At 35.2% G+C, this 15315-nt stretch overlaps 2 protein-coding genes across 2 annotated transcripts; one reads left to right on the top strand and one right to left on the bottom strand.

Annotated features, from left to right (window-relative positions):
• Positions 1–1367: 1367 nt before the first annotated feature.
• Positions 1368–4238, bottom strand: LOC134677332 (mitochondrial import inner membrane translocase subunit Tim17-B-like). The gene is made up of 4 exons (XM_063535770.1): positions 4099–4238; positions 3850–4011; positions 3211–3388; positions 1368–2599 (listed from the first exon to the last, which is right to left on the bottom strand). The coding sequence occupies exons 2-4, from the start codon at positions 3991–3993 to the stop codon at positions 2424–2426; spliced, it is 498 nt and encodes a 165-aa protein (XP_063391840.1). The 5' UTR covers positions 3994–4011; positions 4099–4238; the 3' UTR covers positions 1368–2423.
• A 1262-nt stretch (positions 4239–5500) lies between these two features.
• Positions 5501–6848, top strand: LOC134679654 (trafficking protein particle complex subunit 1). Its single transcript, XM_063538605.1, has 2 exons — positions 5501–5661; positions 5789–6848. The coding sequence occupies exons 1-2, from the start codon at positions 5563–5565 to the stop codon at positions 6125–6127; spliced, it is 438 nt and encodes a 145-aa protein (XP_063394675.1). The 5' UTR covers positions 5501–5562; the 3' UTR covers positions 6128–6848.
• Positions 6849–15315: the final 8467 nt, after the last annotated feature.

The following is a 15315-nucleotide window of genomic DNA, read 5'->3' on the forward strand; positions in this document are numbered from 1 at the left end:
GGTCGCAGTGCGATGCGGACAGTGCGATAGTGTGTTACGGCTTAAATCTGGGTCTATGATTTGCTGTCACTGTCATTGTCTACCTATTACACTGTCACTGTCAGTGTCACTGTCAGGTCAGTCATTTTTCAGGGGGGTCAGTCGTTGACAAATTTTAGTTGTTTTGCGGCAAATTTTAATGTAAATAATTTTTAATACTCACGCTCACTTGTCATTTTACTGATTTTTCAAGGTAAAAGATACTTTGTTATATACATTTGTCCTAAAACTCAACTACAAGTTAGTAGTAACTCCTCTTACAACAATACTACCCTTTTGCAGATACAAAATGACTTCAGAAAAAAACGCACAAATCGCCCAAGCTCAGGAAGCTTTCCAAATGATGCACCAGATATCGCAACTGCTTAATACGGGGCTGGACACGGAGTCACTGGCTATATGTGTCCGGCTGTGTGAGCTGGGCGTAGATCCAGAAACGCTGGCACACGTTATTTGGGAAATAAGGAGAATGGGAGAGAACGCCTCGCAGACCAAACACGGGTCTTACAACCACACTTCTTTGAAAGAATAGTCTACTCCATATTGAAAAACAAGGAGGTTATGGAGTGGGAAGAGTAAAAATGTATATTCACCTAATTAAGGGAATCTCCAAGAATCTCTTAAGAAGATGCAAATGCTGACCAGATGATATAACTAAGATTATTGCCTATTTTACCTTTATATCCAATCAAAAGACTGCTAGCTTTCTAAAAATGCCATTACTAATAAAGTAAAATCAAATATTAGGCCAAGTTTATTGTTGGGTAAACTTGAAAAGTGATTCGCAAGTAAGCTTCCACAGTCAATGGCAAGAAACTGCTACCGAATGGTTAGCAATATACAAGATCCAATAAAAATTTGGGTTAAGCGCTTGTGTGCTGGAATGCATATCTGCGAATGAGGAAACTATTTAAAAAAAAAATGCAGCACATGAGAGGTTAAACAAAATATTGGCAGTTTAACACCGGTTGACTCAGTATCAATACTCTTATTTATTTGCCATAAAACTAGAGTAAGACCAAGGTAACTCTGCAGCGATTTTTATAGCACAGACATGCAAGTGTTATTTAAATGTTACATATAATGTCAAAGTTTGATGTTCAAAATAACACTTGCATGTCTGTGCTATAAAAATCGCTGCAGAGTTATCTTGGTCTGACTCTATACTTTAATAACTTGCAAGTCCTATCGAGTCTGTGTGTATTTTCTAGCAAATTTTCAAAATGATAAGGTGATCAAGGGGTAAATAATGCCTTTTTACTTAGTGTAGCTGTTACTAATCATATTCTTAATTTTTAGGTGTAAAGTAAAATAAAAATAAAACCAAATATTTTTAAACCACTTTATTTTATTTTTAAATCATCTTAATAATCAACCAAGATTACACAAAGTAGGTAAATATTTCATAGCATATTGTCCATGTTCAATTTACCTATGTGAAATAGAATCACAAGTATCAGCCTGAAGAAAGGAACAAATATTTCTTCATTAGACTGGAGGAAGATCCTTCAATTCACATAATGGCAGGTACATCTAAAATGAGGTCACAATCAAATATATGGGAAACAAATAAAATATAGAAAGTGACTATGACATCATACTATGAAATAATTTAAAAACTAATGAAAAACAAAAATGTTACTGGTAAATTATGAGGTCCCACTGTTATTTCCAACATAAACATAAAAACGACTGTACGAAAACAAAAAAAAAAAACATCTATATGAAAACAGATTGGAATCAAATGTCCTGATAGATTTGTCAAACTACAGAAAGTATAACCTTTCCCTTTATGCATGAATTGTCTAGACTAGACATAAGTACACAAGGCTTTAGATTAACTCAACACATCAACAGTTGATGTGTTGAGTACCAATTGGCAGTTACTGCCAAGAACATGGTATGCATGTTCATTTTGTATTAGTCATGGAGCATTGAAAGTGTTCATTACTTTGATGAGTTACATTTTTACTGAACAGTGAAAGGGTCAACTTTACCATTAACACCAGTTTCTCACCGCGATGCAAACATAGTAGCAATCAGTACTGGACTGCAAATATCACAGATGCTTCCTGTTCACATTATAAATTAAAACCTCTTTTTGTTTTAAAGTAAAAGATTAACTTTGCTATTTATTAGCAAAACAAAATTAACTGTACAGTTAAAACAGTTGTACATACACAAATTAAATATGAATGATTATTTTTTTATGAAAGAACGAAATTGTCAAGCGATGATTGAATCAGTGAATTACTTTTGTAATCAATATTTTCACATTTGTACTGAAACTGTACAGTTAAATTTTAGGTACATTCACTGCTGAACACAAGGACTAAACCTCGCCTCATGAGGTTGAGAACTAACCAATGAGAAATGTCAAAAGTTTATTGGAAGGACTGCCCTTGTCCCTGACTCTGGCCCAGAATTGAGGGGTCTTCAAATATTGGTTGTTGAGGCTTGAACTGTTCTGCTGAGAGGCGTGTGAACATGATGCCAATACCCTCTATGAGGGCAAGCAGGATCCCACCCACTAGTGCACTGCCCGCCATTGCTGGTACTCCTGGAAGTGCACCAAATTACATCAGTTATAATTATTGTTAATTCCTGTAAGTAGAATCATTTTCGGTTATTACAACCTTTTATTCAACTTGTAATATCTTTGACAGAAAACTTATATGGCAGCGGTCGGCAACCAGCGGCCCGCGAACCTCTCACTTGCGGCCCGCGAGCCTTCCTGGCTATTTTTTTATGTAATATTGACAAGTGACAATGTCTGATAAAGTTAAAAATATGCAGCCCGCATCCACTTCGTTAACTGCTATGTGGCCCTTGGCTGGTAAAAGGTTGCCGACCGCTGATATAGGGTATCAGAATTTTCAGAAAAATGCATAGGGGAAAAAGTCCTGTCAGGATCATCCTCCTTTTGCATAATGATTGCATTATATTACCTAGCATAGATAATTTGGAATCATAGTGTTTGATTGTTACAAATCACATTACAAATGCTAGGCATGACATGTAAATTTATTAATAACTAGCTAACAAAATCACTATGTAGCTGTCACATTCTGTAAAAGCACTCCAAAATCCCAAAATTCATTTCTTTATTTCCAGACATTTTATGGCCAGAGCTGAAATTAGTTGCCCAGAAATTATAATAAAATGACTTACCATTTCTTGCAGCCAGTATTCCACCAGTCAATGCGCCACTCATAATAGAGTTCCAAGGGTCCTCTTTCTGCCGCATGTATACAAGAGAGCAGTCTATTGTGGAAAACATGCCACCCCATACTGCAAAGTTGCCAGCTACTATTGGTGACCGCTCCTTGATTGCGGCTAAGCTGCCAAGCTGTAAACAGGAAACAAATCAAATAGTCAAGTCTATCCAAATAAAGCTAAGAACTGCAGACACTGAATTTTATCATTTGAACTTGTATTTGCAAGAAAGTTTAGATACATTTTCTAACAGAATGTAAGGTACAATACGGGTGTGGTGTGGCTGGCCTTCATATTGGGGCCTATTTACACATTGATAAGTGTTTATTATAAGGTCTGTATAGTGCCAAAATGTATGAACTTGCACCTAATACTCTATTAATCAATATGTAAACAGGCCACACCCCGACAGCCAGCCACACTTACCATATTATAACACTCACTATAAAAGCCACTATAAATGGCCCATCTTTAAAAAATCCAGAAAATAGATGTCAATCCTTGTTTTTCACTAAGCAATATTTATACACAAAACTAACCAAATTAATAAGATTTGCTTTAATTACAGGTCAAATTCCAATGAGAATCTCTTACCATCTTTCGGCTGAATCCGACTGGTGCATTTCGAAATCCTTTTATTGAGTGAAATATTCCTCCACCGATGGCGCCCATGATGAAAGCGCCGCCGGAGTCGTCCAAAATACGCCACGGGCAGGGTTCTCGTGAATATTCATCCATTATGTATCAATTTTCTATCTGTAACGTAATATTAGGTAAGATAACCTAACACGACAATAAATTCGTCGCACGATCACTATGACGATCACTATCACTTCAACTTACTTTTATGGAATTTTAATAAAATTTGCGCGAAGGTTTGTTCTTTAGTTGAGCGTTATAGCAAAGTAATTACTTTTGAAATCTCCGCATTAATATTTTATTAAATTGAAAACCCTACCACTCTTCAGTCCTCAGTGGCAGAGGTCGGAAAAAGGCCTGTCTGTCAATGGTCTGTCATAAGCATGACATTTTGTAATGCCATTGAGGCCATATTCATCGCAATCGGTTCATGGGCTCTACAGACCTAATCGATAATTGTATGCAATTATCGATAGATTGCTGTCGACGCTCGAAACCAGTGAGTATTATATTCTTTGTTCGAATAGGCCCATACTTATTATACTCTTCGAAAGACCCTATAAAATGTTCTTAACACATTCTATCATGAGCGATATTGGAACATGTCGAGTAGTTCGTACCAAGTTGGTACTCACTACTTTACGCCTAATGCCGGCTACATACGTAACGATAAATCGTTGCGATAAAACAGTGCAGTCCGACTGTGCAGATAAATCGAACCGTGTGTATGACAAATCGTTACGATAATCGACAACGATTTGTCATACACACGGTTCGATTTATCTGCACAGTCGGACTGCACAGTTTTATCGTTACGTATGTAGCCGGCATAAGCGCGCACCACGATTTTAATTTTTGCGACACGATTTTAGAATCGCGCTGTAATTTATCGCAGAAAATTCACTGCGCGCACTGCGATGAAAAGTCGACGATTTGTTCATTCTCGACATGGATTTCGTACCAGAGGGGCTACCGCGAAAACAGAAATTCGCAAATTGCGGGGATCTTTCTCTTTTCCTCCAATGTAGGCGTAATTAGAGTGACAGAGAAAAATTTCCGCAATTTGCGAACTTCGATTTTCGCGATTACAGCCCAGTCGCTTGTCGTGAAACAATATGCAAACGCTGTTTTGAGTTTTATACCACAAAGGTGATCTCCTTCTATTTCTATAATTAAACGTTCAACATCTAGCGTCTCATCATGTGACTCCATTGGAGAAGTAGGTTCCGATGTGTTGACGCTTGGAGAGCGAAATGCCGACTGAGGTCCGGGGTGCGATTTTATTATCGCAGTGCGCGCGGGGCCATACAACTCCGTATGCTGCAATTCACTTTGCGACAATCGCGTCGCGAGCAGTCGCGGAAAAATGTGACAAATCACAATTTTAAAATCGCTGCGATTTTTTTGTCGCATATGCGCGCACTGCCATATAAACACATACGTTACATTTCTGCGACTAAATTATCGCGCGACAAAAAGTCGTGGTGCGCGCTTGGCCTACTACTCACATTTGAATATTTTAAACACTGGTTGGAAATGACAGTGGTATTATTATGGTATTCGAACGATTCTGGACTTTTTGACATTTGTGATTTGACATATGGACGAACCCTACGTTGTGTTTTTGTGCATTCGACTACATCAATTTATTTTGCTCATTCGGCAATAATGACGATTCATAACTTATACATTTTTGATCGCTACGGAACTTTGTTATACTACGGCGAATGGAACAGGTCTAAACAATCAGGAATGTCGAGAGAGGAAGTGAGTCTAAACAGAACATGCATTATCATTTTCTTAGTGTTGATTCTGAATTCTGATGACGCCTTTTGAACTTGAGTCATATTTTGATGTTTATATTATATGTAAAATATCCTTCCAACTATTTCAGGAAGGCAAGCTGATGTATGGGATGCTGTTCTCAATCAAGTCCTTTGTATCCAAGATTTCCCCATTGGATCCAAAAGACGGATTCCTGCACTACAAGACTTCAAAATACACGCTACATTGTTTAGAAACACCATCGGGACTTAAATTTGTCATGAATACTGACAACCAAGCTCAAGGGGTGCGGGAATTGTTGAAAAAGATTTATGGAGAAATTTACGTTCAATATGCTATTAGGAATCCCCTGTGTGGCATTGGTGAGCCAATAACTAGTGAACTATTTAAAAGTAAACTTGATGCTTTCATCAAAACTACTCCAATTCATGCAGTGAGAGCTTCATGATAGAAACTCTCAATATAATATGTTGAAAAGTATTTTAAGGACTTTGTGTATATTTCCTAAGTCGTATAATGTAAACAAATGTATACTTAAGAATTGTATCCCTGTGTGTTACATCATATCTGTCAAGTGACAACCAAAACTCACTAATTGCTACCATAAGATTCTACATTCTATCATGAGCAATATTGGGACATGTCGAGTAGAGTCTGTAGCTGGCTGTAGTGAACCATATTAGTATTGAACAAGGTTGATTTTTATTTTTGTAATTAGTGAATTTTTATTGTAAGGTAACAATCTGTTCAGTGGCCTTACTATACGAATTGCACTCCTAATGATAATGATGTCTTAACTTTTTTTATAAAATGTTAGTTTCCTCCTGTGCACACACCTCACAACATGTAAGAACAGAGGTAACATGATGCTTTGTGTTTTGCATTGCTTTAGTTAGGCTACTGATTGGAATGCTGAAGCAAGCTAATATGATTTTTTAATTTTAATAATTCTATAGTTTATATGTTTAATTCATAATTTGTTTATTGTCTGTAGAACATGGGTATATACAATGATGGAACATGATTTAATATAGAATCACCATGATTTTACCAATAGCCGACAGCCGTACAAACTGTCAAACTAACTAAATACTTAAAACATTAACATTATAATGTTTTTTATTTACTTGAACTGTATAAAGATATAAATTAAAATATATTAAACCTAATTCCTTTTTTACTCATCATATTTCTAAGAGTTCCTAGAAAGGTGCTCTTGAACCAAAAATATAATTTTTGCCAAAAACTCAGAACTCACGCGTCTACCTAAGAGCCCTTCAACGTGCACACTAGCGCCACAGCTGAATAATCGTGATTATTTAAATTTAACGAAATATATTGAAAAAAGGGGGCCGCTACGTACTGTATTGTGTATTTAAGTACCTTTTGAATACATCAAACTAGTTTCTATGTTGCTGGTTTCGTCGATCTAGGAACTCAAAACAAAAACGGCCGTCTTAACTTTGGACGCATAGAATGACGAATCCAGCAACATAAAAACTAGTCTGATGTATTCAAAAGGTACTTGCATACACAATACAGTACGTAGCGGCGCAAGGCCTGTTCACTTCCTAAGAAAGTTATGTCCCCAAATAATTGCGCATGTGTGCGCCTTAAGCTTCTATGTGTGCGTTGGCCTCCGGGAAAAAGTTGCGAGTAATAAAAATAAAAACATTTTTCTACAGCAACATTGCTCCCAACTCTGATTTAAATTATCACGAATTTTATACAATATTAATCATAAAACGGGACTTAAAACGCTTAAAACTTAATTACATGCGATTAAGTTTTATAATGAATATTTGCTTCCAACTGTCTTTATCAATGTTCATAAAATATATGGAGGGTAGGTACGTCTACCCACCATAATAAAAAATATATTTGTCAATGACTCTGTCCAACTGCTGTGGTTAAAGTTCATAACGAAAATTTTATTTATTAACTCTTTAAATAATACATACAACGTGTACCGCTACGTACCACTTAAGACTGTAAGTCTGTAGTTCTGTACCTACATGGATTACAGCAATGCACATAGAAAATGTGCTAAATGCGGAGCAACGGCTGTTGAAGCAGCCAGAGTGAAATTTACAACTTTAGTGTGTTCAGAAGGAACCGAGTCATAACGCATCTGGAAAGCGTATTAATTAACCGTGAAGAAATGTATGAATACAAGTTGGAAATCTGTGTAAAATGCCGTGTGTAAAGTGTAGTGTATCTGTGTGTAAAGTGTAATAGGTAGGCATGCCTGTTATTTGTATAAAAGGTACTGAACACTTTGTGAATGCGCTTTATTAATGTCTATTTTTTTATTAAGTTGCCAGTTGCCAGTTTTCAGTGTATATTTTTATATGTAAAACATTTTTTAATAAATAATATATAGCTGGTCAAGCAAATCTTGTCAGTAGAAAAAGGCGCGAAATTCAAATTTTCTATGGGACGATATCCTTTCGCGCCTACATTTTTCAAATTTGCCGCCTTTTTCTACTGACAAGATCTGCTTGACCCAGTATATATAATGTTATTAACATAAACATGCCTTTTATTTAAATCAATTGATAATACCACAAACAAGGGGTAATATTTGCATCTTGCATATATTTCGTGATATGATGAAAACAAATATGTTTATCAACAGAATTACTATACATATACCTACCAATACCCGCCAGGCTAAACCGGTTGTCAACTTTAGTTCCATTGGTACACAAAGACGGCGCCACTAGTATAAACGTATAAACGGTTGGGGACATTTTTTTGTATGGAGTTACCGTTCTTCTCCTAGTGAGTATTATATTCTTTGGTAGCGGCCCCCTTTTTTCAATATCTTTCGTTAAATTTAAATAATCACGATTATTTAGCAGTGGCACTAGTGTGCACGTTGAAGGGCTCCTAAATGTGTCTATGACTTGAAGCCAAAATACACTACTACATGACTACACATGGGTGTAGTCTATGGAGACTTATAATATATAAAGAGTATAAAGACGGTGTCTCAGCGAGCTGTCACTGTTGCCACTTTTGTTTAGTGTACGATTCAAGGGCCCAACCTTTTCTGTTCTCTTTCACGACGCAGCAACTAGTATCATTTCTCTCACCTCGCTCTTTTAAAATGCCGTTTGTCAAAAAAGGACAACCATACTGTTGACAAGGCGGACTTCAAATCAAGTGTTGCCTTTCTTGATGCGCCCACCCTGTGTATGTGTGCGTAAAAGCGTATATGTGTGCTCTTTTAGGGATGTGAAAAGTCGATTTTAATCATGTTATATATCGATAAACGCTACACAGCGGAACGAAATAGCGATTAATTGAAGCTTCAATATCTTCGTTAAACATAAACATTATTGAAATGCTAATGGATAATGACTATATTATAATATAATAATATAATTCAATGATTGCGGAACACCTATTTTAGGAGGTATTTATGTATTTTAATTAAATATCTGAACTTTCCCTTGGTTCCCTGCTGGGGCGTGACCATAAAATTGTGATCTGATAACCACAATAAAGAATAAAAGCGTTTTTGGTCATTTTAGGTATCGTTAAGCCTTTGAAGTAAAATTAAAATTGCAAGAAATGTCGATAGTTTATCGATATGACTTTATCGACATGGCTACAGCAACGTGGGCCTCATTGTTAATCGTACACTAAACAAAAGTGGCAACAGTGACAGCTCGCTGAGACTACGTCTATATATATATTATGTCTATGGTACGATTAACAATGAGGCCCACGTTGCTGTAGCCATGTCGATAAAGTCATATCGATAAACTATCGACATTTCTTGCAATTTTAATTATACTTCAAAGGCTTAACGATACCTAAAATGACCAAAAACGCTTTTATTCTTTATTGTGGTTATCAGATCACAATTTTATAGTCACGCCCCAGCAGAGAACCAAGGGAAAGTTCAGATATTTAATTAAAATACATAAATACGTCCTAAAATAGGTGTTCCGCAATAATTGAATTATATTATATTCATTATCCATTAGCATTTCAATTATGTTTATGTTTAACGAAGATATTGAAGCTTCAATTAATCGCTATTTCGTACCGCTGTGTAGCGTTTATCAGAGGCGTAGCTAGAGGATATGGCGCCCGGGGCAGGCACCAAATTTGCGCCCCCCCCCTCCCCCCCAAACGAAATGAACTAACGAAAGAGTTACTTTTTTACTTATTACTTACAGTTTACTTTTAATTGAGACAAAAAAGTGTTTTTAGTACATCAGTGGCTAACAAGCTTACGACCCACCTGATGGTCCGCGGTCACATGCGCGTTGCCGACCATTTTAAAACTTATACACTTATTTTTTGGAGATCTCCTTAGACTTAAAGGTTCAATATCGCTTGTGAGTTTGGGATCGTAGACTATTCACAGGTACAGCGCGCCTTTGGACTGATTTGAAGGGTCCAAGGTGGCATCCAGATGCTCCTGCCCAAAGGTGACAGCAGTACTCAATAAATGGGATCTGTCTACCCCAGAGTAAAGTATCGCCTCCCTTTATTGAGCACACCGAGTTTTTTTTTGGATACGAGCGCAGCCTACCCAGCAAGGTGGCTACGAAATTATTGGACGTCACTGATGGAGATCTCAACACCGAGGCTCCCAATACTCCCTGACATGGGAAGGCTTGTGCCTTGAAAAATGAGGTTTTCTTAGCCCTAAACGCGCAAAATTGAGTCTTGGTGGGATTGAATTGGACTAGATTGTCCCGATCCCACATCGAAACCTGACACAGGTTTTTCACGACATTCTAGTATCACAGAACGAGCGATGTTATCACGGCATGTCTTATACAGGGTGGTCCAAACCTTGACGTCCATAATTTTTTTAAATTTCTCACGCTGTGGGCTATCAGAATATGTACGTTAGCCGACGTTTCGTAGTTTTCGAATTATGATTTTTATTACTTTTAACGTTTGTTAAGAAATTCTGGGGTGAAGATTTAATTAAAAAAAAAACTATTGAACTTTATTGTTTCTTTTTGTAACATAATCCTTGACCAACGGCGCAGTTGCTAAAACAACAGCATCCTCACTTGGCTGAGTTGAGCTGAGTTCAAGCTTAGATGTTGCCCTTACCTAAATAAATAAAAAATAAATAATGATAAAATACAAGCGCTTTCAAGGACTTTTTGTTATTTTAGAAACTGCTAGACCCTAAGTTTTTTTAAAAGGTCAAAAAAGTGATACTTAATAGTCCTAATTTTTCAGAGTCGCCGGTCAAAGGAACTGAGGTGGAAAGCTTCCAAATTAGTAATTCATTAAAAAAGTCCTCTTTTGTTATTTCTACTATTATTTTATGGTGTCACTTCCCCATCGCTATTTCATGTTATATGTGCAAATAGACTAGACAAAAATATTCAAAATCGCTCTCCTTCTTGATGCGACTGGCAAATCATATTACTTTTTGGCAACCGGGTTTTTTAACCTAATTAGACCCTGCTGAATCCGAATTTGCCGGTTGCTCGATCGAAATCTTGACCGGAAGTGAGATATTTGACATTAAAGGTCCCTTTTTTTCGTTTTTCGTAAATAACTCTTAAACGTTGGCGCATAGCAAAAAATGTTCTATTACATAAGTAATTTACATAAAATTGCCTACAAGAAAGATTCAGTACAATTTTTCGCTAGGATCAATATTCAAAGAGATTTCAACGCGGGAAATTTAATTATAATCACTTCTAAGGTCCCGTTTTTTAGGTTTTCGTAAATAACTCATAAACGGTGGCCAATATCAAAAAATGTTGTTAGACTTTAATAATCTACACAAAATTTTGAATAAAAAAGATTCAGTACACTTTTCGCAGGGATCAATATTTAAAAAGATAATAAAGAGGGAAAGTTAATTATAATAAATTCTAAGGTTCCTTGTTTTTATTTTTTCGTTAATAATTTGAAATGTATGACTCATAGCAAAAAAAATCTTATACATAAATAATAAACGTAAAATTTTCTACACGAAACATTGAGAACACTTTTCGCTAGGATCAATATTTAAAAAGACAAAGCAGCGGGTAAGTTAATTATAATCAATTTTAAAGTCCCTTTTTAGTTTTTTGTAAATAACTCGTAAATGGTGTCCCATAGCAAAATAGGTTTTTAATAACAAATTATCAACATAAAATTTCCTCCAAAAAACATCTAGAACACTTTTCTCTAGGATCAATATTTCAAGCGATATTAAGAGAAGAAAGTTAATTACAATCAGTTCACAGGTCACTTTTTTTTTAGTTTTTCGTAAATAACTCGTAAACGGTGGCCCGTTGCAAAACAATATTCTACATAAATACTAAACATAAAATTGTCCACAAAAAAGGTTCTGTACACTTTTTCGCTACGATCAATATTTAAAGAGGTATTAAAGGGGGTAAGTTAATTATATTCAATTTCCAGGTCCCTATTTTTAGGTTTTCGTCTATATAGGTAAGGAACTATTTTATTTTATTTTATTTTAAAAATGTAGACCCAGTAGTTTCGGAGATAAAGGCCAGACCATGCCCCCGATGGTAATTTTTTGTATTTTAATGTTTTATTTTGGGGGGAGGGGCTTTATCTCCGAAACGATTGGGTCTAAAATTTTAGAATTATGCAGTCAAGCGCGAGTCGGGCATTACTTAGTGTTTGAACCAATCCCGACAGGTTTTTTAAACTCGCGTTTCACATATACAAAATACATTGTTAAAAATTGGGTAATGTACGGAACCCTTGCAACGCGAGTCCGACTCGCGCTTGGCCGGTTTATTTTCATTTTGAGGTACGGAACCCTAAAAAGAGAAAAGTGTTCCATATGTTTTTCGTTTGCTATGAGCCTTATTTTACGAGTCATTTACGAAAACCTAAAAATAGGGACCTGAAAATTGATTATAATTAACTTACCCCCCTTATAATTTAATACCTCTTTGAATATCGATCGTAGCGAAAAAGTGTACAGAACCTTTTTTGTGGACAATTTTATGTTTAGTATTTATGTAGAATATTGTTTTGCAACGGGCCACCGTTTACAAGTTATTTACGAAACTCTAAAAACAAGTGACCTGTGAACTGATTGTAATTAACTTTCTTCCTTTAATATCGCTTGAAATATTGATCCCAGAGAAAAGTGTTCTAGATGTTTTTTGGAGGAAATTTTATGTTGATAATTTGTTATTAAAAACCTATTTTGCTATGGGACACCATTTACGAGTTATTTACAAAAAACTAAAAAGGGACTTTGAAATTGATTATAATTAACTTACCCGCTGCTTTGTCTTTTTAAATATTGATCCCAGCGAAAAGTGTTCTACATGTTTCTTGTAGAAAATTTTACGTTTATTATTTATGTATAAGATTTTTTTTGCTATGAGTCATACTTTTCAAATTATTGACGAAAAAATAAAAACAAGGAACCTTAGAATTTATTATAATTAACTTTCCCTCTTTATTATCTTTTTAAATATTGATCCCTGCGAAAAGTGTACTGAATCTTTTTTATTCAAAATTTTGTGTAGATTATTAAAGTCTAACAACATTTTTTGATATTGGCCACCGTTTATGAGTTATTTACGAAAACCTAAAAAACGGGACCTTAGAAGTGATTATAATTAAATTTCCCGCGTTGAAATCTCTTTGAATATTGATCCTAGCGAAAAATTATACTGAATGTTTCTTGTAGGTAATTTTATGCAGATTACTTATGTAATAGAACATTTTTTGCTATGCGCCACCGTTTAAGAGTTATTTACGAAAAACGAAAAAAAGGGACCTTTAATGTCAAATATCTCACTTCCGGTCAAGAATTCGATCAAGCAACCGGCAAATTCGGATTCAGCGGGGTCTAATTAGGTTAAAAAACCCGGTTGCCAAAAAGTAATATGCTTTGCCAGTCGAAATCGTTTTTATGAAAAATATGACCAGTCTAAAATACCACGAACATGTATTAGAAGACATAAAAGCAAAGCAAAGCTTCACCCCGGAATTTCTTAACAAAAGTTAAAAGTTAAACTCGTAAACTACGAAAAATCGGCTAATCATGGGGTATACAGGGCGTCCCACGGCGATGCCACATGGAGGGAAAGTACCTTAAATATCATAGATAGCATATTTTGCTGAAAGAAGACTTCATTTTATTTTTAAAACTTAGTAAAGTTGCATTCATACTTTTTTAATTTTTTTTGAAAAAAAATGTATGGAAAAAAATTATCGCGTCATTGGAGGAAAAGTACCTTAATTATTGTAAATGAACATCTTACTGAAAGAAGACATTATTTCGATTTAAAAAAACAAGTTGAATTGCATTTTAAATAATTTCATGGTTAAACCGGGAATCGAACCCGCTACACGAGAAAAAAAAATACGTATGTTGATAATTTGTTATTAAAAACCTATTTTGCTATGGGACACCATTTACGAGTTATTTACAAAAAACTAAAAAGGGACTTTGAAATTGATTATAATTAACTTACCCGCTGCTTTGTCTTTTTAAATATTGATCCCAGCGAAAAGTGTTCTACATGTTTCTTGTAGAAAATTTTACGTTTATTATTTATGTATAAGATTTTTTTTGCTATGAGTCATACTTTTCAAATTATTGACGAAAAAATAAAAACAAGGAACCTTAGAATTTATTATAATTAACTTTCCCTCTTTATTATCTTTTTAAATATTGATCCCTGCGAAAAGTGTACTGAATCTTTTTTATTCAAAATTTTGTGTAGATTATTAAAGTCTAACAACATTTTTTGATATTGGCCACCGTTTATGAGTTATTTACGAAAACCTAAAAAACGGGACCTTAGAAGTGATTATAATTAAATTTCCCGCGTTGAAATCTCTTTGAATATTGATCCTAGCGAAAAATTATACCGAATGTTTCTTGTAGGTAATTTTATGCAGATTACTTATGTAATAGAACATTTTTTGCTATGCGCCACCGTTTAAGAGTTATTTACGAAAAACGAAAAAAAGGGACCTTTAATGTCAAATATCTCACTTCCGGTCAAGAATTCGATCAAGCAACCGGCAAATTCGGATTCAGCGGGGTCTAATTAGGTTAAAAAACCCGGTTGCCAAAAAGTAATATGCTTTGCCAGTCGAAATCGATTTTATGAAAAATATGACCAGTCTAAAATACCACGAACATGTATTAGAAGACATAAAAGCAAAGCAAAGCTTCACCCCGGAATTTCTTAACAAAAGTTAAAAGTTAAACTCGTAAACTACGAAAAATCGGCTAATCATGGGGTATACAGGGCGTCCCACGGCGATGCCACATGGAGGGAAAGTACCTTAAATATCATAGATAGCATATTTTGCTGAAAGAAGACTTCATTTTATTTTTAAAACTTAGTAAAGTTGCATTCATACTTTTTTAATTTTTTTTGAAAAAAAATGTATGGAAAAAAAATATCGCGTCATTGGAGGAAAAGTACCTTAATTATTGTAAATGAACATCTTACTGAAAGAAGACATTATTTCGATTTAAAAAAACAAGTTGAATTGCATTTTAAATAATTTCATGGTTAAACCGGGAATCGAACCCGCTACACGAGAAAAAAAATACCTTGTAGCTTTGTCATACCGATCGAAAGGCTTCAATGTGAGAATTATTTTTTTGGTACAAGGTATTTTTTTTTCTCGTGTAGCGGGTTC

Source organism: Cydia fagiglandana, chromosome 2, assembly GCF_963556715.1.
Source record: "Cydia fagiglandana chromosome 2, ilCydFagi1.1, whole genome shotgun sequence".
NCBI classification, from domain to species: Eukaryota; Metazoa; Arthropoda; class Insecta; order Lepidoptera; family Tortricidae; genus Cydia; species Cydia fagiglandana.